Source organism: Zonotrichia leucophrys, chromosome 1 (genome assembly GCF_028769735.1).
Source record: "Zonotrichia leucophrys gambelii isolate GWCS_2022_RI chromosome 1, RI_Zleu_2.0, whole genome shotgun sequence".
In the NCBI taxonomy this organism is placed as follows: domain Eukaryota; kingdom Metazoa; phylum Chordata; class Aves; order Passeriformes; family Passerellidae; genus Zonotrichia; species Zonotrichia leucophrys.
Window position 1 is genome coordinate 4602631 of NC_088169.1, and position 26018 is coordinate 4628648.

The following is a 26018-nucleotide window of genomic DNA, read 5'->3' on the forward strand; positions in this document are numbered from 1 at the left end:
CCAGTGCTCGAGTGCATGGCAAGAACATGCAGGACTTATTTTAAACAAAAAAAAAAAAAACATTAAAAAAAACCCTTGTAGGCTATTTTTGCTGCGAAAAATATCTGTAATCACAATTATAATGTAATTTTGGTGGTGGTAAAGAACATATAAACAATTTAATATTTTTTTCTCTATTTTCACTCAAAATTCACTGGTTTTAAGTTTTCTAGATATTTTTGGCAACTGCTCACAACATAAAATGTTTAGATTCTGCATCAGGACAGAGCATCTGCCCCAGCACAGCTTGAGCTCACACACCAGATCACAGGCTTTAAATTTCACTTGATTCTGACTAAAAGGTCACCTGGCCTCCATCATAACCTCCCTCCAAAGGGAAAACACACTTGCAATTAAAATGTGGCTTTCCAGATCAGCAGCCCAGGTACAGCACTGATGTCACAGCAAATGAAACAAAGCCCTACCAGACAGGCACCTCCAATTCCTTCTAATGAGTCATCCTTCTAATGAGCCTCTCAATTAAAATTGGACTCTTGACAGGGAGGGCAAACCAAATGAGCATTGTGTGAGCATCTACAGCCCTAAAAAAATATGGATTTATCAACTTAGTGCCATTGTGCTCCACAGTGATGTTTTAATTGAAATCAGTTCGCTGGTACAACACACAACAATAGAATATTCTGTTTCTGCTTGTTTGGGTTTTTTTTCCAGGTGTCACTTGTAGATATCTCTTTGGATGTATTAAAAATAACCTGAAAACCACAGCTGGTGGCAGTTTTGCCATTCTGCTCCCCTCAGAGTGCAGCTAAACCACATCCACAGGCAGGAAAGGTTCCCAGTGGCGAGGCACGCACTCATTAAAATGAATCTCATGCATCAATTTTGTCCCCTCACATCAAAGCTGTCACAGCTCGTTGGTGTTTGCTCAGGTTAGGCTGGGTTTTGATGGGAAAACTCAAGCACACAGGGCTTGGTGTGGTCACCTACTTATCCACTGCTGCTCAGCAAGGTGACAACATCACAAGCTCCTGGCAGGGGAGATTTATAAGGAAGAAAACAATTTCTATTTTAAAAATCACAAATGAAAATAAATCATAAAACTGGACCTAAAAGCAGCACACTGATTCATCAATGTAGAATTTTGATACCTGTTTGTAGAATTTTGATAACAAATCTAAGCTTTGCTGTCTATAAAATCAGACATCCCCACCCCAAATCATGCAAGATAAAAATATTGCCTTAAGTATTGAATAAAATATCTATGAACAAAAAAACTGCCTGAAGAATGGTGAAATAAGTGCAAAGACAAAATGGAAGAATGCTGAGTGAGCACCTGGGAAGGTTAGCAGTCAGCCTGCTCTTATTTCACCTTTAATAAAGAGCTGGTAAACATCAAGTTCATTTAAATGCAGGCCATATTTGTTTGAAGGCTCTTCAAGCCCCAGAGAGAATGAATATTACAGAAACCATGAGGGCTGGAAAAAGCTGGCCAGGTGATAAAATGGGTTTCACCCAGGAAAATGAAAGAAATTTCAAGCACATCTGGAGAGAAAATAATGTGACACAGATATTTCCAGTGAAAGGCTAACTGTGTCACTGAATTCAGCCATGCTGAAAGAAACCTCTTCATGACTGGCAACATCAATAACAAGGTGGTAAAACAGAACAGTTTGGGCATCAGATTGGATAATGTTATGCATGGTCCAACAGAGCCTCAGGCCCATGGGGAGATGTGATAAGTGCCCATATATCTGTGTGTATATATATATATATGTATGTATATGTATACACACACTGATGGATACAGAGAGAAGGGCATAAATCATAAAAAAATAAATATTTGAAACATTTACCCAGAAGCAGATTTGCAATCCTCTCTCTCTGTTTAATTCTCAAGAAGGCAAAAGCAATTCTAAAGGGGACCTGAATCCAATCAAGTTTTTCACATGCTTTAATTTAAGTAGAGAGGAAATAAATTAAAGAGTTGAGGCAAAAAATTGAGAAAGAGGATTCAGGGGTTGTTTAGCTTAGGTTTTTTATTTTGGTTTGTCTTAAAGTGAGAAGAGGGAAAGAGTCCCTCCCATTGATGGACATGAATGGCTGCCCAAAACTCAGTAGCAACAGAAGGAAAAATTATGATACACTTTTATCCTAGACATGCTTTGTTACTGAAATGTCAAAGCCACTGCTACTATATTTGTGAATCCCATTAGAATGAAAATTGCTGGGTATGATGAGACAGAGCAAATTCTGACTTTTTAGATTTTAACCACAACACTGCACTCAGAGATCTTTTTCTCCTCCATCTCTCACAAACAGCCACCATTGTTCTCTGCCCCCAGATCAGCCAAAACGTCCAGTCACACTAGGAAAATCCACAAGTTCCCTCTGCAGGGAAATACCACTCTCTGTGATGTTAACACTGCATTTCACTTCCCTGTGCTGAGTAAGTGATCAGAAACCACTCCTGTACTACAAACACGTTGCTCACCTTCCTCTGTGCTACCAAAAAGTGATTTTTTGACACGTGGATCAGATGCTTTCCATCTTCATCCCTTTGAGTGGCTCCCAACCCCTGACTCCCACCAGGCTGCTGAAATCCTTGCATCCAATGCTACCCATACCAGAGAAATAACTTTTAAATTATTCACCCGATCAAAATACTCCAATGTAATGGAATAGGAAACAAAAATGGAGCCCAGAGAACACAGAGGAATGGTTTAGGTGGAAAAGACCTCCGAGATCACTGAGTCCAACCATTAATCCGTTCCCTAAGTACCACATTCAGGTGTGGTTTTAGCACTTCCAGGGATGGCAATTCCACCACTTCCCTGAGCAGTCTGTTCTGACCACCCTCCCAGTGAAGAAGTTATTCCCAATACCCAACCTAAATGTCCCCTGGCACATTTTAAAGCTATTTCCTCTTGTCCTATTGCTCGTTACTTATAATTTCCTTCAGTGAACTGTTTGAAGTACATGGCCTCAGTCCGTTACAATCTTCATTCATCAGACAGAGGAAAGTGTGAAAATTGTTTGCACAAGAAGGAAGTGCTAATTTTTTACCATCTCCACTTTCTGGTGCTTTAAGATACAGTCCTCTTAAAAGAACAGAGCTCTCAGGGAAAACGTAGAAAACTAGACATCTCTTAAATAATGCAGTAAATAATTTTTTCCCTAGATCCCTCAGGAAAATAACCTTGCTGAAAGTGAAAGTGAGGAAGCAATATATTGTCTTTAGAGATGGGCAAGTGCACTTTAGGAAGCTCAGAAAAACACATTACTGTAAAGCAAACCTGCAGCCTGACCCGAGTGTGGCTGAATGCTGTTCCCATCAGCTTTCCAGGGAGTGGAGGAAGTTCAACACAGGGAGAGATGTGCTTGCTGTGCTTTCTGAGTACTGATACAGCTCTGAAGAGGAGAATTAAACCTCACTGACATGGTTTTGGTAGAAGGTAGCTTGCACACAGATTTGTTAAAATTTTATATACTTGCTAATATTTAATCATAAAAAATTAATCATCATTGTTGTCATTACAGTGCAAGAGTTCTATTGTTATTACATTGCAAAGGTTGCATATTGCTAGAGTTTCATACTTCCTTGATGTTTCTTGTAGGCATCTCCTCGAGGCACTGACTCCTCCTCATCCTCACGGGAGCCAACTAACTCCAGTTGCCCTCAACTAACCAATCCACTCTTTTATAGCACTCTTCTTATTGGCTACAACTGCAACCTGTTAAAATCAGGCCTGCTCCCAATCTCTAATAATTGGCTCAGCTGCAACTCTTTAGGGGGGGAAAATTACTTTCTATACCACCTTTATTTACTTATGTTCTATCCCCCTATACTTCATCTCACTCCACCTGGAACCAGAAGAAATCTTGCATGTAGAGCATTCAGGGATACAGGTTAAATACATGTTGAATACTTGGGTTTTGGCAGCTGTGGTTAAGCACTGACATCAATGAAAAGCAGGAACCATCACTGCTCATCTCCACTAGACACAGCCTCAGTCAAACGGCTGCACTTAATCCCTGTGGTCACCAGCAATAACCTAATTCTGATCACAGGACTTCACACAGGACCAGTCTCCATAAAGAGTTTGTTTTTTCTTGCACTATGTACAAACCTCATGGCTGAAAAACCAGCCCAGTGCAAACTGAGCCCTTGCTGTAATCTCCAAAGCCCAAAGCTGCTTTGGACTGGTCAGGGTAGGCCCATTTAAAGGTGTTTTTGTGTTATTATGAAAATAGTTATAATTATTTTATTAGTTATTATAGTTATAATAGCTTTTGATAGTTATAATAACTTTTGATCGTTATAATAACTTTTGATTTTTTTTTGCTTCAAAAGAAATAATAAGAAGCTCATTAATCAATTGAATTTAGTAGCACTTTATCTGTGGGAGGAGGACTGCCTTTGAGAAAATTTTTGTGAATATTTAGCTTTAAATAATCCATGAAGCTTGCTCATAGAAAAAAGTCATAAATTCTGTAAAAAGGTCTTTTAATCACGAAGTCTTTAAATAGAACTCATGCCAATAAAAAAAAGGAAAAAAAATAACCCAACAGAAAAACCCTCCTCAAAACCCAGATTTATTAACCCCCCCCAAAAAGACCTAAAAAAGCCCCAAAAACCCCCAAAAAAACCAAACCCAAAAGCCAAACCTTTCTGAATTGAGTGCTCCCATCATAATGGCTCTTTAATAGCAATCATTTGTTGAATGCTGGGCATTCAACAATGCCCAGCAGAGCCCAAATCTGCAGTGCTGGGTTTCAGAAGTCACCACGTGGTAACTCCTGGCAAACTCTGATGCTGCCTGCCAACCAGAGCAGCTCAGAAAAGCCCTTTGTGCAGAAAGGGATCCAAGAGCCCCCGGGCCTTTTAAAGACGAGACTTGAGGAACTGTGTGTAAATAAATAATGCAATTCATTAGGCCAAATGTAGGTCAGTGTACAGCAGTGGCACTTCCCAAGCTGTGGTCCAGTGTGACTAATTCCTGGCTGATGGGCAGGAGGCTGGCTGGAAGGCTCATCACTTGTCACCAGCACGTCAATCACAGGGCTCCTTCAGGGAACCAAGTTCCATCCATGCTCACCACCTTTCCTCAGAGCTGCAGTTCTGCCAGTGCACACTCAAATATGCCATTGTGCACAGCTGCTGTTATCTCTCTCTCCCCTTTTCTACTTTTGTTTTTAAGCAGTCACAGGCCATGTATAAATCAGAGACATTCTTGCATGGTGTGTCATTAGACAGGAAAACGGGAATTAGAAAGGTCAGGGCACCAACCTACCCATGATCCTGCTCTTGGCACTGTTCAGAAACACAGAAAAACTCAAAATCCCTGGCACTTACCAGGATCAGGAGAGGAGGCATTCCTAACAGGAATACAGAGTGCAGTGACAGACCCAAGTTAATTCTTCAGGCTTTGTTTACATCCATTCCTCGTTCTGCTCCTCTCTCTTTGCTGATCCCTTACACTGACCTTCACTCCCCGTAATCCCTTCTCCTATAACCACACCCATCCTGTGCTCTCCCTGGGACTAATTAAGACATGAGTGGGTTCTGCTCTGTGCTTTCACCTGGGCGCAGCCCAATCAGCAGTTATTCCACTTCCCTTTCTAGTCCAGCTCTGCAGTTCAGTGTGTGAAGAAGAAATGAGCCAAGCACTTGACTCCCCTCTGCCTTGGAGATGCTCAACAGGAGCAGAAGCACAATCTGTGCTGGGGCACTTTACTATCCTATTATCCCTTGGGTTTATTATTTTTAATATTATTATTTATTATTATTTTGGGGGATTTTATTACAAAAACCTCAGCTTTGCTGAGCTGTTTGGTCCTGTAGGGCTTAGCCTGCTTTCAGTGGTCACAAGGTCAGCACAAAGCTGATTCCAAAAATCTCTTTTCTTTAGAAATAGTTTGTGAAGGAAAGCAGGAAGAGGGAAAGGAAGTTTGACCTTTGAGCTATCCATCAGGTATTCTAGAGTGATTCTAGGATGAACACAATGCTCTAGGCTGATTTAAGATTTTATGTTTAGTGCCATTGATGAAAACATGTAAGATTTGGTTACAGGCACAAGAGCAAACTGCACTGCCTTGCTCTCCCTATTATAATTTAAATTAATTTCAGATGGTTTCAAGTCAACTGACAATGCAAAATTCTTCAGAAAATAAGGATTTTAGGAAAAGAAACCCTGTAGCTGCAGCTGCAGAGCTTGGCACAGCAGTTACCTGCACTTTGTGAGCCCCTTGAGACTTGTCAGAGTTACCATCAATCCTTAATTTTGCTGACACTTCAGAGCTTGTCAGACACCACCGCAAAGTCTGATTGTTAAACAGCTGTGTCCAGTGGAGACAGCTGAATATTCCATCTCACCATTATTCCTCAAAATGGAGTTTTCCAGTATTAAAAGCTTTCTCTGTATTTGCTGTTGGAGCTCAGTGTTTTCTGCTTTTCCTTAAAATAGAATCACCCAAATAATTGTTTTTAAAATTATTTAATTTTTTTTTGCTACCTTTGCACCTAGAGGAGATCCTGTAAAAGCTTTTTGGCCTCAGGTTTGCTGTCATATCAGAAGAATAAGTGTAAGAGCAAAACCCCAATTCTGAAACTGTTTCCTAACAGACAGAACAAGCCCCTGCACATAGAAACTTCACAGAAATTGGTATTTCTGGCTCCAAACATGGGCACCTTCCCCTTTATTGAACATGGAGGGTGATTTATTGGGGTACTCCCTGGAAAAGCTCTGGTAATAGGTCTTAATATGTTTCAACTCCCAATTACTTTACAATAACCTGGAGGCATGACATGAAATTGCAGCCAGGAAACAGAAGATGCTCCTGCCCAGATGTATTTATTACACATTTGGATTTCACTGTGCTCCCTGAAAACCAAATATACAGATATGCCCATGATAGCACACTGTGGCAAGACCAAAAACATTGTACAGTTTTAACAAAGGGACACCCTTCTAAAACTCTCCTTCTAAAAAGGTAGGATATTTTTACCCTAGAAAAGTAAAAACATTGTGCTTTTGGGGTTTTGGGAAGGAAGGAAGTGGCTGAAGGAAGTGGCGAAGGAAGGGAAGGAAGGAAGGAAGGAAGGAAGGAAGGAAGGAAGGAAGGAAGGAAGGAAGGAAGGAAGGGAGGGAGGGAGGGAGGGAGGGAGCAGCTGCTCTGGACAATCTGTTCCAAGCGCTCACCACCCTCAGAGTAAAGAATTTCTCCTTAATATCCAGTCTAAACCTGCTTTCTAACAATTTGAAGCCATTCCCCTTTGTCCTGTCACTCCATCCCCAGTAAAAAGTCTCTCCCCATCTTTCTTGTCAGCTCCCTTCAGAAAATGTTCTCATCTTTATCCTCACCACTCACACACTTTCTTTTCCCACTTTGTTTTTCTTACTTTTCAAGTAAATACTGCCTTTTTTCCCCCAAAAAACCTTGTCTTTTTCAAGCCATGATAAGCATCACTCTCAAATATATTTATAACTATATAACTATAATATATAATATATTACATATTATCATATATATATATATATAATTATAACTATTATTATATTCGTTCCATTTACCGTAGAGGTTTTCCCTCAAGCTGGCTCTCCTTTTTGAAGATGTTAATGAATAACCAATAAATCAGATATTTAGAAAAAAAATTAAAGAAGAAAATAAATGAGAACTTGATATTTTCCAATACTTAATAACTTCCAATACTTTCCTGAGTGCAAGACCAAAGAATCTGGTCTTGCACACTAAAAAAAAAAAAAAAATACAGTAAATGGGTTTTTTTATAGCATCTGTTCTAATGATCTATGCTTTATTTTCATTTAAATGCCCAACTGCAGAATTGAGGGATTGTGAGATAATAAGAAACTTGCTAAAGTTTGTAATAGATTTTTAATGATTGTAGCCTCGTAACCATTGTCAGAGGGTGCATTCAGGGAAAAAAAAATAGATTTACATCTATATATTTAAATGTTATAACACAGTTTTATCTCCCCAAAATTTGGAATTAAAACCAATAAAAGCTAATAAAAAATAAATTATCTGTAAGTGGCAGCCATGATGTTTTGAAGAGCTGCCATATTTTTTCCCTAAAAAGGAAATTACAGAGATCTGGGTATCCCCTACTCCTGATTCCAGGGTGAAAGTAGGATTGAGCCACTCTCAGATATCACAGAGGTAGAAGGAATTCAGATTGTGTCCTCTCAGCCTATGCTTCCACAGAAAACATGCATATTTTTTTTATAACAGGGAATGATTAAACTTAGAAAAAAAATTAAGGTAGTTAATCATGAAGAAATTAATGTTTTTTCCTCCAGCCAAGACTCACACCTACAGATGTACATGCACCATGCAGCAGATTATTTTAAGACTAAGCAAAATAAACACATCCATCCACTGTTGTGTTAAATAGTTGCAATCATAGTTTAGAGAACCTTAAGCATAATTCTGCATCAATATATAGAGAATAATGGAAAGCCTGTGTTTTTTGCATCTAAATACAACTCTGTATTGGCTGAGGTGCTGGTGAGTCCAGTAATTCAGATATTCCAGACCTCTGTGCAAACACACCCAGCTGCAGTTGCTCAATGACAAAAATTATGATATTATCAAAATCCAAAACCATAATAAGGAAGTGAAATTACCAAGCTTAGACAGTGCAACATAGAACAACTGATCATCAATTACATGGCTTTTAAATATCTACCAAATGCTTAGAAATTTCTTTGAATTATAATTTTTGAGGAAAATATTTCAAGGTGATGTCAGGAATCAATAAAACATGGAGAGAAATTAAATCTATAATATGAGCCATATAGATGACACAATATTGCCATCAATGACACAATTTTCCATAAAATAAAAATTATTAATGTACTGAGGAGTGTACAGGAACATTTCCACATGCTTGAGCATCATAAACACAAACATATTCCTGAGTAGACTGTACAACATTTAACTCAAACTATTTTTTCCCATTCTGCACAGCCCTGGAACAATACATTTCCAATTTCTGCACACATAAATCATTTGTATGTGCAACAACAGCTGCACTCTGCATTATATATAATTCAGATATGTACTATACTGAAAATATTTCTCCTACCTATTTGTTCTCCCATGAATTTCTTGCAATATGTATGCTTAAAATGTTAGATTTTCTTTGCCCAAATTCCTGAACAATGCCTCACATTTTCTCCCTCTGTCAGTAAATAGATTAATGCACGTAACTGCTTTACTACAGATTTTTTCACTTCAATATGTTCAGCTTATAGCAGTTTTTAAGCCTCCACTGTTATCTGTGAAGATATTTGGGATTAAAATGCTACGAAACTATAAATATTGATTACATACCTCATTTAAACATAACCAAACTCATTTAGACCCGGGATTTCTTCTAATCCACGAGTAACATCACCACTAAAAACAATTACAACCCAGCACATGTTTATGACACTCAAATTTTCTTGGCATGCAGGAGCTCTCTATCAAAGTTAAAATGCAAACCCACTGCCACAGCACCCGAAAGCTGGTTTTATGTCTGGTATAAAAGAAAAACCATGTTATTTTCCCCTCAAGCAGCCTAGAAAAGCAGGGCTGTCTGAAGCCTTCATGTCACATACACAGAGTCACAAGGATGCAGCAACACTGAAGTGAAATACATTACTGGGAGGATGACATCCCACTCAGTTATAATTGAACCAAAGCAAACATCAGGCATTTTGGAAGGAAAAAAGAAACAGGAAACATCTCTGTCACATTCACATTCTCTGAAAAATCCCTTTGCCCAGGATTTTTCTCCTGGGAAGCTGAGAAAACTCAGAGAAAAAGGGAAACAATATTATCTCATTTGCTTCTCCTGTGTTGTGCTCATGTAGAATGTGTTTGGAGATTGTTTACCCACAGGTGATTGTTTCATTGGATTCATTGGTGTGAGTTGTTTTCACTTGTTGGCCAATTGGGGCCAAGCTGTGTTGGGACTCTGGAAAGAGTCACGAGTTTTCATTATTATCTTTTTAGCATTCTGTAAATATCCTTTCTGTATTCTTTAGTATTGTATAGTTTAGTATTCTTTAATATAATACCATAAAACAATAAATTAACCCTCTGAGAACATGGAGTCAGATCCATCATTCCTTCTGTTGTCAGGCACTCTGCAAACACAATACATCTCTGCCATTGCCAGCTGGGAAAAACAAAAATAAAAAGCCATGAGAGCCTACCTGAGACAAGCGAGACTGTGTCTTTCTCCCATGAGACAACAGTGATGTATGCCTCCACAGAGGAGGGGATAATGCACTTGAACACTGCTACATTGCCTCTCATGGCTTTCTGGTCCTCCACACGGACTGTATAGGGTTCCCGTAAAACTGCAGGGACAAGAGCAGCCTTTGTTACAGAAATTGGTACAGGAATTGCAGCCCCACACCTCACCCACTGCCTCAGCCTTGCAAAGTGCCCCCAGAATCAGGCTGGGAGCTCTCGTCTCAGGGAATGGCACACACTTACAAGTTAATACAAAAGCATTCCTGTTGTTATAGGATATGGAATAAAACAATGTGGATACTGGAATTTTTAAGGTAAAAAGAAAGGTGTTTAATTTCTGACTTTAACATTTATAGTGTTAGGAAAATTAATCCACAAAAACCACCAGAGGTTTATGTCCAAAAAGGAGACAGAGGAGTCCTTTTCCTTTATTTGAATAAAGGGAGAGGCCATGGGGCATTCCCCTGGGATCTCTCAAAGTGTTGGAGGACACAGCCTCCTTTTTATCCCAATATCCCAGCCACTTTTCCCTTCTCTCTTTCCCCATTGGGTGAGGTACTTGAGAGGTACAGACTGCCCAGAATGCTTGATACCACAGATTTCCCAAAGATTTCCCTCTAATTTACAACCCTCCGTTTTAATTTTTAATTCTTGTGGAATTTAGGAGTTTTTCTTCCTCATTGTTTCTTTCATCTCTCAATGTCTAGTTTTGTTTATCAGCAAACCAAAAGTTGATTTGTAAAAGCAAATATCTTTTTCCATTCATCCATCCATCAGTGGAATCCTTCCCATTGTTTCTTTTATCTCCCAGTGCTAGTTTTATCTACCAGCAGACACACAGCTTGTTTGTAAAGACAAATCCACTATTCCTCTCAATAGGTTTTCAAAAGTGACAGTGGATTGGAGGGTGACAGTGCTACGTCTACAATGACACTGGACAAACCAACAGTTTATTAAATTTTTGATTTTTCAGAAAAGAATGCAAAAGAATAAGTATTTACAGAAAAAAGGGAAAGTTCATTACTAGAATGTAAACATCAGAAGGCTTAGAAGAACTTAAAAAACAAGACAACACATTCCCAAAGTTTTTGTTTCCTCAACACCTGCATCTCTTACTCTGTGTTCTTTCCTCACCTAATTCTGGGAGTCTGGGGTAGGACCTGCATATTTATGTGGATAAATGATGTTATGTTTCATGTAACTTGTGCAACTTCCCCAGCCACGTTTCCCTTCACAAAGGGTTTTGTGCTCTCTCAAAGAGCACGGAGGTACATGCAGGTGCTGTGTGAGAACTGGACATCCAGAGGGGAGAAGGGAAAGGCAGTGCCATTAAGGATTTTGAAGAAGTGAGAACCAAAGGAGAAAATCGATGGAGGTGACAGAGAGAAAAAAATAAATGTGTGTTAGGAACATGCAGAAATTAGAATAAGAAGAGAGCTACATTTGATTGACCAGAAAGAGATCACTTAATGGGAGAAAAAATCCCAGAAACAAAACCACAATTGTATTTAAAAAAAAGCATGTTATAATAAAATCTTAACATGATTCAAAAAATGTTTAGAATCAGCATAGTATTTGTCTTGAGTCTGAAAGAATTAATTTAATGGAATAAGAGAAAAAAAGAACAACTGGATGGACATGGAGGATAAAAGCACAACTGGAAAAATCATTCCCACCACACCAAACTGATGATGTTGGGATGAGATGAAGTTGCACGGTGTAGGAGAATGGAAAGAAGGCAAATCCTGAAATAATTCCATGAAGAGTGAGGGATGAGCATTTCTGTGAGCTCATGGAGAAGGTGGCAGGACAGAGAAGAGAGAGATGTTTCCTACAGCAAGTGAGAGGGTGAGACAGGACAGACAAGCACAACAAAGATTCTCCATGGAAACACAAGGTTAAGGTGCAAAAAAAGGAATCACCACAGCCAAAAGAAACCATTTCAGTGAGAACAGGGATGAGTGCACTGGACATTTCAGTGTGCCTGAGACCTGCATCTGCCTGAGGGTAAAAGTTATTGGGAAGAACAGCAATGCTGAGCTGCCACATTACAGGGACATTTCTTGCCCACATTTCCTGTCCACAAACTGACTAAGCTCTTATACAAATACATTTAGCCCCACTGATTTCAGCTGAAAAGTCAGTAAGTTCTTTTCAGAGTTTACAAAAGTGTTTCTAAACATCAGCAGCACTGGAACTTCCAAATGTCTGCCCCACTTAGGATGTATTTCAAGAAAAAAATGGCAGAGTAATGAAATGTAACCACAGTCTTCAAAATGCAAACAGCATCAAATTTTCAGGTCCATTGTTACCACTGCAGAAAGTAAGACTGAAGTTCTCCATCCCAAACATTGCTTTAACAATGTAACTTATAGAAGACCTAACCAAAAATAAGTTTCATTATAAATGAAATATCTTTTTTAAAAGGAAAAAAACCTAATCTTCTATTACAAAGTAGACACTGCTGGTTTTTAAAAAGTAAATAATTGATTTCTAATGAAAGGTTAGGATTCTTAGCCCTGTTATGATTGTTAAACTGACATTAAAAGCACTTTTAATGCAGTGACTTTAGAGCATTGGCTGCCCTGTGGTGAAGCAGTTCCCTGACCTTGTTCTACACCCAGGGAATGGCACATGGATCATCTTAACGAGGCTGATTTGTGTCTGTGCTCCTGCTCCAGCCACCATTCCCAGGAAAGGCCTGTTCAGCAGCAATACCCCAACTCACTGCTGAAGGTGTTTGCACTTTTCAGAGCACTTGGCTGTTGCTTTGATTTTTTAAGATTTTTTAAGCTTTCTGATGTTTACATTCTTGTAATGAATATTTCACACACTTTCTGTAAATAACTTATTATTTTGCATTCTTTTATGGAGGAAGAGAAATTTGATGGACTGTTGGTTTGTCCAGTGTCATTGGAGAGGTGGCACTGTCACCCTCCAATCCAGTGTCACTTTTAGAAATCTATAAATGTTGGAGTCAGAAATTAAAAAGTGCTTTTAACCTTTAAAGAAGCAGCATGTTCATGTTGTGTTATTTCATGTCCTATAGTGAAACTTGGCCACTTTGAAAACCTGCCCATCTGATCTTGTCAATAAAATCTGACACAGAAACCATGTGGGGCACAAAAACTGGAAAGAAGTTTATTCATGTCCTTGCTTAAAAAATATTTACATTATTATGATTTATGAGGCTCCTCAGCTATTTCCAAATCATAGGTTTGACAGTTTCCATGAATAAATTGCTGATTTTTACTTTTTCTATATTTTTTTTAAATCCCAAGTCCTCAGGCCATTAATTTATATGAGAATATCAACCTTTGCTTAAGAAAAAAAAAAAAAAAAAAAACAAAACAAAACTTTTCACTGCCATGACTGCACAGGAGAGTTTGAAGATAAAATGGAGACCTTTACTGCCATGTGGGACTGGCATGGAAAAGGATTAGGTTTGGGGGTCCAGGTTAGGGGTTATGATTTTTTGAGAGGAGTTTGGGAATGTTGGTTGCACTATATCCCAAATTACATGCAAAACCACAATTACAATTATCTGTGAGCTGGAATTATTGTATCTGCTGCCCAAATTCCTGGGAAAAGGGCTAAATGAGCTCCAGACTTTCTCAAGCTTTGAGAAATGTGCAGAACCATATATGTCTTTGTGCTATGACCAGATTGTCCACTGATTTCTTCTGTATTCTTAGGAAACCAATTGCTGTTGGAGTGCATTGGAAGCAGGAAATTAGGAAAAACGAAATCATGTTAATTCATGCCAGTCTGAAATATTTTTCAGATTTCACATGAACAGAAATAATTTGCGAGCACTACATAAAGAAATTAAGTTTCTAATTTCAAATTTGAGCAGCCCAGGGTTTCCTCTCTGAGCATAAAGTGCAGTGCCATGCACAGAGGACTCTCCAAATTTTGTTTTCCTGTGACTGAGAGGTTGCACAGCCCTTGGAAAAGATTCTCACTGGTAGCTGTGGCCTGCCATCAGGCACAGGGACAGCTCTGACACTCAGCATCAGCTCATGTGAAGGAAGGGAACTTGTTATCCAAACCTCTGATTAACTGAGAAATTGAGTTAAATTGGGGAATTAGTGGAAATGGGGTAAAAGGTTACAAAAGAAAAGGAAAGAGGTAAAGGGGGCATTTATGACTTGGCAAAAAAAGAGGAGTCATTAACTTCTGAGCCAAGCACCTACACTGCCAACAGCAAAGTTCTTTTCCAAGGCCCTTTTTTTATTTGCAAGGTTCATTTCTCAAGCAGAGGGAGAAATCTTGTTTTGGAGTTCCATGGATGAATGTTTGACACCTAAATGAACACCAGCTCAGAGCCTTAGCCAGCAGCACTGCAAATTTTAGCCTCCTTTGTACCACCCCATTATTTTATCTAAAAAATGTAAAAGTTGGAAAACAATCCTGGAAAAAAATACTGCCCAAAAGATGTTCAAAATGCAGACACGTTAACAAATCCAGAAAAGACAAAAATAAACACTATGTCGTCTCTAAATATAATTCTACCAGACAACTTGCCCTCAAATCCATGACAGTAAAACCAAAAGCTCAAAAACCAGAATGGAGTTTTAAACATAAAGTTGGTTACAATGTGTTTGTATGAATCTTTGATTTTCAAGTTTTTGGTTTTTTTATGGACAACTAAATAATTTCATAAGAAGCACAGACCATCATAGAACTCCCCATATATGCAACATGATAACTTGCTTCTACTGGATGCTTCTTGTGCAAGAAAACCCACTTTCCTAGACTAAAATTTTAATGAGACACAAATTTTATGGAAACCTGGTTTTTATTCTTCCTTCCCAGCTGCCTACAAACTACAGATCTCTGAATGTTAACTTATTGTTAAGAAGAAGAGAGTGCATTTTATTATTCAAAAAGAAAGTCTCAAGCAAATCTACTTGTTAACTCTTCAGAGTTTATTTTTCTCCTGTGAAACTCCTGTGAAGACAAATCTCCAGAGGAAAGGTTTTTCTCTTCTGAGAAAAGCCAAGCACAGCTCCACCAAAAACAAAGAGCTTCCAAGGATTTGCATTGGCCAAGGGTCATCTCCCAGACTATTTTTTTGTTTGTTTGTTTGAATATTTTAATTAACTGAAGAAGACAGACCAAAATCTTCAAAAGCTGTGCAATCATGTTTGTGTGTTGTAACAAAAGGCCTGATTTTGATCCCTCTGTAATTCCCCACTGGCTGACCCAGTCAGTACAGAAAACAGATGCAAAACCATCCTGCTCATTTGCATATTTTAGCTTAAAGAGAAAGCACTGCCCGAGGAGCCACATCAGCTTCTGAATCATTGCAGGGAACACAAATTTCTCTCTTAAAACAAAGCAGAAGTGACCACAAACAAATGAGGAGAGCTGTGATCTTAGGCCAGTCATTCCTCTTCTCTTCCGGCACATGTACAAAATCCATCTTCTTCTCACACAGTTCTTTAATGTGCAAGCATGGTTTGATTGTTGAATTGATTATCATTTTGTTTCTCCTTATATTTGTGCTCAACTGATATTTGGAAAGCTAACTTTCCAGCACCAAAGTAATTCAAACTGGGGAGGAGAGGAGAGGAGAGGAGAGGAGAGGAGAGGAGAGGAGAGGAGAGGAGAGGAGAGGAGAGGAGAGGAGAGGAGAGGAGAGGAGAGGAGAGGAGAGGAGAGGAGAGGAGAGGAGAGGAGAGGAGAGGAGAGGAGAGGAGAGGAGAGGAGAGGAGAGGAGAGGAGAGGAAAGAATTCATGATATACTTAATATTGTTGAAAGTTTAGAGGTTACACTTCTGGCCAACCTCCCTTGACAGCCAAATTCCTTCCCTCCTCAATCCCGTGTGAACCCGATAAAAGATTCAACTCACCAGCCTTAATGTGAACATCCTGACTCCTGATTTTCCCTGAAGGATTTTCAGCTGTGCAATAGTAAGTGTTATCATGGATTAAGTTATTAAAGCTTGAAGGAGGGAAGGGGAAGATTTGGAGAGTGCCATTGGGGTGGACGTGGCGGATCCCTGGGACATCGTAGATCTCCTCGCCCGTCGCTAGGTACCATCTGAGCGTCACCGGGGGGATCCCCGCTGCTGGACAGGGGACCAGAGTCCCTGTGGTGCTAGCAAACACTACCTCTTGCAGAGATGCATTGACAAAGTAGAGACTGGCGTGTAGCTCTTCACTGAAAACTGTAAAACACAAGAAGAAAAAAGAACAGACCTTGAAAACCTGAGGAATTTCGGAAGCGCGCGACGCGGTTCGACAGCGACGCCAAGTTAAACGCGACGCCCAGGGAAGGTAATCAAAGCTAATCTGGATGATGATGATTTATTTTATTTTAATAAAATAAATAAATAAAATAATAAAATGTTTCTTGTTTTCAAAGATAATACCGCCAGGTTAAACACAGTAAGTGGTTTGCACCCAAAAGTAAAATGAGAAACCCCTTTTGGTGTTTCGGACACAGATCTGCTCACTTCCGCACTTGCTGAGGCAGCACTCCTCCTACAGCCTGCAAAAATCTATCAGTAGTCTGCCTTTATGAAATTCCAGAGACTAAATTTCTGCCTGGAACACAGGCAGTTTCTGTTAGCATCCCTAAATTTATCATTACAGTCTTCCCAAGGCAAAAATTATTTATAAAGTTATAAAAAGAACTGAGCAAACAGTGAAAAGAAATTCCCATAACTCCTTAATAGTAACACATGTCTGTACTTAATACAGATACAGCTTAGTAAATGCTTTATATCATTTGGTCAAGTCTTTCTAGCAAAGACCTCTATACCCAGGTGCCTATGACAATCTTGGTTCTGCCACCCATGTGACTCCATGGAGTCCCACTCCCAGCCCTAAACTGAAGAATCTGCATCACTGGAAAGAGCCAATATTAGTCGGAGCACAAGATTAACCACTTCTGCCATGGGCTATTCAGCTCTCACTGGAGGGACTGAAGTCTCCAAGTGGTTTAAAAGTCCCCCAACATTTTCTCTGAAGTACCTTCCTAAACTCTGTTGGAGAGCTGATAAGCTTAACACATGATTTTTGTTTTCTGTTAAATGGTAGGTTAAATTCCAATACCATCAATCTGATTTGCATTTGCATATAGTGCTCACTTGTATTTAAAAGAATGGTCAGTTTTTGCTTGACACAAACACAGAGGCTTGAATGTTTCATTATATCATGAATGAAGTGGATTTTGACAGGATTCTCTAAAGCAAGGCTGGTAAGGGGTCAGTTTTTGAAAAGGTGACCCCACTGGAGGACATGAGGCAGATTTCAGGGCAGCCTTCATTTGCACAAGATGGATTCTTTAATCCTGCAGAAAGAACTTGCAATCCCAATCCTAAACCATGAACTCTCTTGTCTAACTCTGCCACTGCATTTTATGATAGTTTGGAACACAGACAATTTTTTTCTTCTCTTTTTTGATAATTTACAAAGCAACAAGGTGGGAAGGTGTTTATTCTAAATATCAATCAGGAGAGACTCAAAGGAGAGAAAACTGGCTCTGGGAATCCCTGGAAATTAAAAAAGAGAGACACCTCTCCAATAGGGAAAGATGCCTGGCATGAGACAGATAAATGAGTGGTGCAGAGAAGGTTGAAAGGCACTTGGAGCTTCAGAAAGAAGAAATTTTAACTCTGGAACTGAGCTCCTGCATTGGATGAGGCAGGTGCCAGCACAGAATAAATCCCCTGCAAGATAAATTCCACCTAGTGGGTGCAATCCCAAGGGGAACTCAGGCATCTGGAAAGCAAAAATAGGCACAAAAGGACTAAACACAGGAAGAAGCTGAATCCTCATTCAGAAGGAGTGAATAAGATGGTGCCACTTTTACATAATCACATTTCTAATTATAGTTGTACTTTGAAGCAGAGAACAGTATTGTTGGTAACATAATAGAGAAGTGGGAAAAAAAAAACAATTTAGCATTGTTCATCTGCTGTACAAGCTTTTCTCTGCAAATACAAATGAAACAATCAACGGGGCATTTAAATTTCCATTGGCCAACAAGAGAATCACGTGGAAGTAATAAACACAGTTCACATTTGCCAGCTTTTATTGTGCTGTGCTGCTTCTTAGCAGATATTCAAGCAAATCCAGTAGATTTCCTGGCCAAGAACAAAGAGGTAAATACCAAATTATGAATGCCATAAAAATAGAGAATATCAGAACTCTGTTTGACACTTCCATAGAATGTAACTTCCACACCAAACACAGCACAGCTGAACTAGAGACTCACACTATAACAATGAATTTTTCCAGCTGCTTTGTATCCCCTGTAGAAGCTTTCCCTACTTTTGACAAACTTTGCATCCATCAGCCAGTATAATAGTGCTTCATTTTAAACCAGCATCTGCTGCACATTCATCCTAATGGCAGCCACAAACACACCAAGATCCCTGGAAAATAATCACAGTGCTGTAATACACACACTTATACACAGTGCTGACAGCCCAGATGTTTTTTGTGGTGGAATTCACTGTGTAAGCCACGTTGGAGACATCCAATGACAAAAATGGGATTTCAGAAGCTTTTATTAAAAAGATATTTCTCCTGAACATTCTGTAGGAAGAAAGGGATTAGCTGAATGACAGAAAAAGTGATTTACTGAAACATAATTGAAGCTGAGACAAGTCAAAGATGATGTGTAATTAATTATGTTACTTAATGATAGAATATGAGCCAACTAAACACTGTGTTTTTCAGAAAGGAGAAGCAGCTCAGATTAAGAGTTGCAAGGGAGAGTGGTCAGGGAAACTGATGAAAGTTATGGAAATAAAACAGCAAAGAGAAATACCTGAAGAATGGGAGAAAAAATAAAAGGCAATCATAGAACAGAAAATAACATCCAAGGCTGAACTGAAAACTCTTGCAGCTGAGTGACTGCACTTGGCCTGGACAGAGATCACATCATTTCACAGTGTAAGGGAAGAAAAGGAAGAAAAGATTTTTCCTGAATGAGGGTTATTTATTACCAAACCAATAATTCTGGATGGAAACAAGAGGAAGGCTGCACCTCAGGAATGAAAAGGTGACAAACAATCTGCACCTGCAAGCACTTTGGGGCAGGAAGGCAGAGATTTGTGTCCTTGGCTGAGTGGATAAAGGAGAACATCAACAGTTTATCGGATCAAAGGACAAGAAGCACTTCTGGATTCTAAGGCTCAATAGATGCCAGGATCTCACTCCTGCAAGAATGAGGAGAGAGGTATGGGGGAGGGAAAAATAGAGGGGAGAGAGGGAGGGAGGGAGATGGGAGGTGGATAAATGTTTTGCAAGTTCAATCAGTATTCCTTACTCTCAAGTATGTGAAGCGATAAGGGGAACTGACAAAGCATTACAGCCAAGGAAATTCATCCTGATTTTCAGGGGAGACAGGGCTGCTGCGCTTAGCAAAGTGCTGAATACATCAGCCAGATGCAAAATTTCTGTTGGCACTTGAGAGATCTCTTTTCAACTGAAATGATTCTTTACAAGCTGCTCCGTGGGGCTGTGAGCTGATTTCCCCCAGCCAGGGACACTGAGCACTGAGAGCCAGGCTGGGCAGGTGGAACCAGGATGGACACACAGCCAGGAACATTTAGGCTGGGTTTGGCATTTCCAACACCTGTAGCTGTTGGCACAGCTGAGAATGGAGTAATTTTTTTGTTTTTACAGAGGTGGCCTTTTCTCTCAGGCAGGTCACTCCTCCAGGTCTGAGCATGATGAGCACTGAAGGCCTTCTACAAGGACCTGGCCAATACCTCCTGTGATATTCCTGTTAAGGCTTCACAAAGTAAACCAGGCTGAAACTGCTGTTTCTCAATCCTCCTGTTTCCTGGGCAGAAAGGTGTGCCATCAAGGTGTGAGAGAGAAAATCCTACATTTAAATGACAGCACTGCATCCATCCAGCTTGGGCTTGCCCCATGTGGGCTCTGCTGACAAGGAGGGATCAGCACCAACAAAGAGATAAGAAATGCAAAAGCCATGAAACCATCTGTCCTCTTCCCATCTGTGGAAACCCAGGGCACAGGGAATATTTCTCTGTCTGCTCTGGGATGCCCTGACCCCCAGGGCAGCACTGACTCTGACCCTCATCCATGGAGAAAGTTTCCTAAACTTCAAGATAGACCAGAATCCACAAAAGTGTGAAATAGATTACAGAGAGTAGTGCAGGTGTATCACTTGGTGAGAAATTGAGGTTTTGTGGTTTTTAGTATGCTGTGGATGGAAGCAAGATGGAGGGCACAGGGTGTCATCCTGGGTTTCTTCTTCATGCTTCTTCTTCCTCCTTCTCCATGGGTTTGGGTGGCATTTTGTAATTGGGCAGAAAAGTCCCCATTGCAGCCCTTTGGGATCAGTTACTGGGGTAAAAGGGAAAATAATCCAGGTGTCAGTTCTTCATTGGATAGTTCAGTCTTAAAAGCCCTTGGAACAAGAGATTGTTGCCATTTTGTGCCTTCTAATGAAAAGCTGCTGAACTCACAGTAGTGAGACTGTTTTACTGATAAGAAATAATAAACACCTGAATGTGAACATGAAACACCATCTCAAGTGCCTTCAATCCAGACCCAGAGAAACCCACAACTGGTACCACCACACCCTTCCTCCACAATATTTCCCCTTCACTTTGTTTCAGCTCCAAGAACCTTTACCCTAAAGATGCCAAAAGTGAAAATTTTCCTGCAGCTTTCATGGAACAAAAGAAATTTTTGTATCTGTTCAACTCAGTGGCAGAATGCAATGCTGAGCCTCAGTGCTGTACATAATTCCTTTTTATCATGTGCTCTTTCATCTTTTAGTAAGTTTAAATAACACTTGTGTGACTTTGAAGTTGTTTTCTTGGGCCTCATGTTCTCCCAATGCTCTCTTCCCCTATTCTGCAATTGGCCATTTGAAGCCCCATTTTTCTCTTCAGCTCTTGGAAGAACTGAAATCCTTTTGGTTGAGAGGCCATTCACCACACTCAAAAATATGAATAAAATGTCTCTGAACAATTAATTGATACTTATATTTAATTCACCTTCTGTACCCTTTTCAAGGACTAAATGCTGTTCCTGTAATGTCTTTGCAAGTGGAAAGTTTGGTTTTAAATGAATAACAATTTCAAACTAAGGGAAAAATTATTTCTCATCCATTTGATTAATCAAATCCAGCATGAAATATTTATATAGATAAATTAAAAGATATGAATCAAAGTGAAAGTCTGGAGCCAAGAGACCACTGAGATTATTTAGATAAAATAAAAATCAAAACAGAAAAGATAAATTATGCAATTAAGCAGTTGACTGCACTCCTGCACTACAGCAAGTTTGTAGAAACAGCCTGAACTGTGTTACAGTGGAACTTCAGGTTTGCCACAGCTTTGGACATCAATGTTCCCTCTCTTTTTCTGTTTAATGAGGTTGTGATTGAGGAACTGGGCAACAACCAAGTTTTCTTTCAGATTTATTGGATATATATGTGCCACCTTCAATAGTAATTTTTTTAAATACAGCTGTCTAAACACAAGAAACATAGAAGCAAACCCAAGGAATATAATAAAAATAGAAAGATAAAGGAAAGAAAGGACAGTATTTAATAAAGTCTCAGCTCCTAGTGCTGAATTGGAATGGCAGACACCTGGGATTCCTTTTTACCATGATGGGACAGCACATTCCAGAAAAACTTTTGCCAACAGATGCCAAGCAGGATGAGACACATTCCCTTAAGAGGTTTAAGGACTAAGAACTTGTGTAATCTTATCAGCTCATCAAGCTCTAGTTGAACTTTAAGAAAAACAATAAAATATCAATGTCCTACATGCCTTCTGGAAGAAGCCTTTTCCTTCAGAAAATCCAAAAATAGGGTTTTTTTTAAAGTTCTTTTGGTTTGGGGGTTTGTTTTGGTTTTTTGGTTTGGTTTTTTAAAATTTTATTTTGTTTTGGTGCAGGAGGTGGCGCCTAAAAATATTTAGTAAAATCAGGGCAAAGAAAGGACAAAGATCTCAGAATATCCTGAGTTGGAAAGGACCCTCAAGGACCATCAAGTCCAACTCCTGGCTCTGCACAGGATCATCCCCAAGAGCCACACCAGATGTTCCCTTTCATCCCCAAAAGAGGACAGGGAAGAGATTAAATAACAGAGATTGTTTGGCAAAATGGAAGAAGAAGGTGGCAAGACAGATGGGAGTCAGAAGGATGTTAAGACTCAAGGAACTCCTCAGGATTTCACATCTCTGCTATCAGCCACACAGCTCCTTTTTCACTGCCCTGAAATCAGGGTAAAAGCCGGCAAGAAAACATCATTGTGACCACAGTCATTAAAAGCATATGCCTGTGAGGTAGACACCTAGAGAGAACAAAAGACCCAATTATGGCAAAACAATTGAAAACATTTTTAAAGTGAGAATTTAAGCCTCATTTTTCATATGGTCAGCGAAAAGTATTGAAGTCCTCCCTAACAGAGGAAAATAAAATATTGATTTTTCACTGTAAATACAAATATCTTGTAAGACAATTTAGTGGAATTAATCTAAAAAGCAGTCAAAAAAGAAAAAAATAAACCCAAGCCAACTTTTGTAGGAAAATGGCTGAAGCCATCTAAACAACAAATTATATTTAAGGAAACTGAATTACCAGGATCACACTACAGGTTAATTACCCTGTTGACATCCAAACAATACAGTATACTAAGATAATCTTTTTTGCATAAACACACACACACACACAGAACTGATAAATGAAACATTTCTGAATGCACTGCTGTGCCTTTCAAAGCAGTAGAAACATTACAAATGCAATCACAAATATGCTGATTACTCATTGCAGAGCACAGGGAGGGAGAGAGAGCCTGGGTGGGTGGGAGGGTGCAATGCTGATGGGCTGTGTCACTATTTAGGATGATTTTTAATTTTTTTTTCAAGATTCTATAATGGATCACCATGAATGAGATTTTAAAAGAGAGATTTAAGAAAAAAAAAGAGGCTAAATTGGCCTTTTTTCCTGCAATACGTCTTCCCTTGATGAACTGGAAAAAAAACCCGCTCATTTGAAAAGAATCAAAACCTGATTAGACACTTACAAACAAGAATGTTATTATCACTACTCAATTATCCAGTAACAGGCTATGCAAAGTGACCTAGAGAAATTACTGCAGCTATTGTGGAAAGATCAGAGTGATGAGGCATTACAATAATCCATCTGTGATCGTGTCTCCCTCTAGGGGTTTTATCTAATGACTAGCACACAAGGTTGATAAATATTATAAATTTTATTAGAGCAAGGGGAAAGCAAATGTACTTTTACAACTTTGGCTTTGATTCTGACTCTGGACAGGGATTTCTTTTGCTCCTCTGAATGGATGGGGATTGAACATTCCTCATTGTTGGAGGGGATGGAGGGTAAAACAGCTCACAGGAGGAGTAAGTTTCAGGTGAAAGCAGAATAAGTAACTTCAAGAACTTCAACAATAAAGATTCTCTGACCAGACTCCAAAATAAATCTTATTAAAAAGGAATTAATAAAATGAAGAGTGAAAGCAGCCCTAAAGAAGAATTATGAGAGAATGCTAAAACCAAAATAGCTTTAACATGGAAAACAAAATTAAATCAATTGCCTAAAATTATCTGATATTAAAAATAAAATTAGCAAAGAGATGAAGATATTAAGCTAATACAATTACAAAAACACCAATTAAGCACCACCACCCACAACAGATTTAAGTCAAGTCAACAAAGGAGAGCACAATTCTCCCACAGTATAAAATCTCAAAATGCTGAACTATTTCCCATATTATGTGTTGTGTAAGGGTAGCCAATACTTTAGGGCTCAACAATATAAATTTGCTGTAAGTCCACCAAAAAACCCAACAAAAATGATGGTTTTTTTCAAATTGCTACTCTCATTCAATGTGCCAGTGCTCAACCTTTTATTCCAAAGGGTTTCTCGTTTGAATCAGTTTCAAAATCAGAACCACTAATGAGGATAATTAAGTATGCAGTTGGTTTTGCCCACAAATAATAATCGCTATGGAATAAAAGCACTCAGCATTGCATTATCATTCTCAGAGGACAGAAACTTCCATTAAATCAAAGCAGGCTTCCACAATTAAAAGAAAAGGTTCTCAGGTGAGACCATAAAAAGAAGCAGAACGAACTCACAGGGCAGGGAGAGAAGTTTGGGTTTTGGTGGAGTGCACAATGCAATAAATGCAAGTGATGGGAGATTTTAATCAGCTAGAAAGGAATAATTTGCGGTTAAAAAATACCAACCAAAAAAAAAAACAAACTAAAAAAACCCATATAATTGTCAATCTATGGGCAAAAACTATGCATCTGTGCTTCTTGAACCTAAAAACTCAATTCCACTCATTCCTATCATAAGGAACAGACAGCAAGAACGCCAAAATCAATGGGACAGAAATTAGAGAAGAGACTTAGATTTATTTTTCTCTCAAAAATATTTTATGAGAAAGAAATAAAGATAATTAGATGCGTCTTAGGTTTTTGAAAAATGGAATTATTCCATATTTGCATAGATCCTTTTAACTGGTTTATAAAATTATCACTTAATAATAAATAAGCAGAGCCATTATTTTCAGGGCTTTATTGCCTGAGATTTAACAGGTTTCAATTTGGGGCTCGTCTTTAAAATGCTGCAATTGACCTAATGCTTCTGAGAGAGCCCTGATGGCCACCAACCTCACATCCTAATGGGACCAACATGGTTTTACAAATAAACAGCAAAGCTGAGCATAGTTTTATTAGACCTGTCCAGGAAGGAGAAAAATTAGAAAAAAAAAAAATCTCTTCCACACAAAAATGAAAGAAAAATAAATCTAAATTTTCAGTGAAAATAATTAAATGTCAGAAGGACGCATGGACAAATTCCATGAGGGTTGTTTTAGAGAGGAGCAGTCAGCTCCATTTTGAGTATCACAGTCTGGTGACTTCTCTGTCACCTTTCCCACATCCCAGAGGAAGACTCTGCCAATCATGCAAGCCATGAAGGTTCTTTCATTTGGATGCAGGGAACAGCCAGGACATCCCTTTGGGACAGGACTCATCCTTTGGGTTTTCATGTGGGTGAGCTCTCCTTGTGGTGAGTGAGTGAACCCCACTGCCAGAGTGAACCTCCCAGCAGAGCAATCCTGCCAAAGACCCAGCTAGGAAAATGAGGAAGGAGAAAAACCCCAAAATGTCAAGGGATTTTTTTAAACCTCAACCTCTCATCTCCGTTATTCCACACCACTGTCATTCCTGAATGCCTACAAAAGAGAAATCAGCTAAATGGCTTCAAACTGAAAGAAAGTAGATTTAAATGAGATTTTAGGAGGGAATTCTTTGCTGTGAGGGTGGGGAGCCCATGGCACAGGGTGCCCAGAGATGCTGTGGCTGCCCCTGGATCCCTGGAAGAGTTCAAAGCCAGGTTGGACAAGGTTTGGAGCAGCCTGGGACAGTGGGAGGTGTCCCTGCCCATGACAGAGGGGTGGAATGAGATGAGCTTTTAGTTCCCTTCCAACCCAAACCATTCTATGGTTCCATTTTACAATGAAGATGAGAAGCAGTATTATAATTTGGTTACTGCTCATATTTTTTCCTAAACTTCTTTCAATATCACCATGATGTACTGATTATTGTTTACATATCACTAAATTAAAGGAAAAGAAAATGCTCTGGCCTTCATGGCCATCCATCCATCCTAAGCCATTCCATGATTCCATAATGCTACTTTTGCCCTCAGGAATCCTGCAGGAGTTCTCAGTATAATGATGGCAAGTTCAACACGCTCCTGCATCTACA

The 26018-nt window shown here is 39.2% G+C and overlaps 1 protein-coding gene across 5 annotated transcripts in view; it reads right to left on the reverse strand.

Annotated features, from left to right (window-relative positions):
- DSCAM (DS cell adhesion molecule) overlaps positions 1 to 26018 on the reverse strand; it is a 472834-nt gene that overhangs the window by 390235 nt on the left and 56581 nt on the right. For all 5 annotated transcript variants that reach the window (XM_064705508.1, XM_064705527.1, XM_064705537.1 and 2 more), the window contains exons 2-3: positions 16125 to 16442; positions 10224 to 10370 (exon numbers count right to left, since the gene is read on the reverse strand). In XM_064705508.1, the coding sequence (XP_064561578.1) occupies positions 10224 to 10370; positions 16125 to 16442 (465 nt within the window). The remainder of the gene's footprint in view (positions 1 to 10223; positions 10371 to 16124; positions 16443 to 26018) is intronic.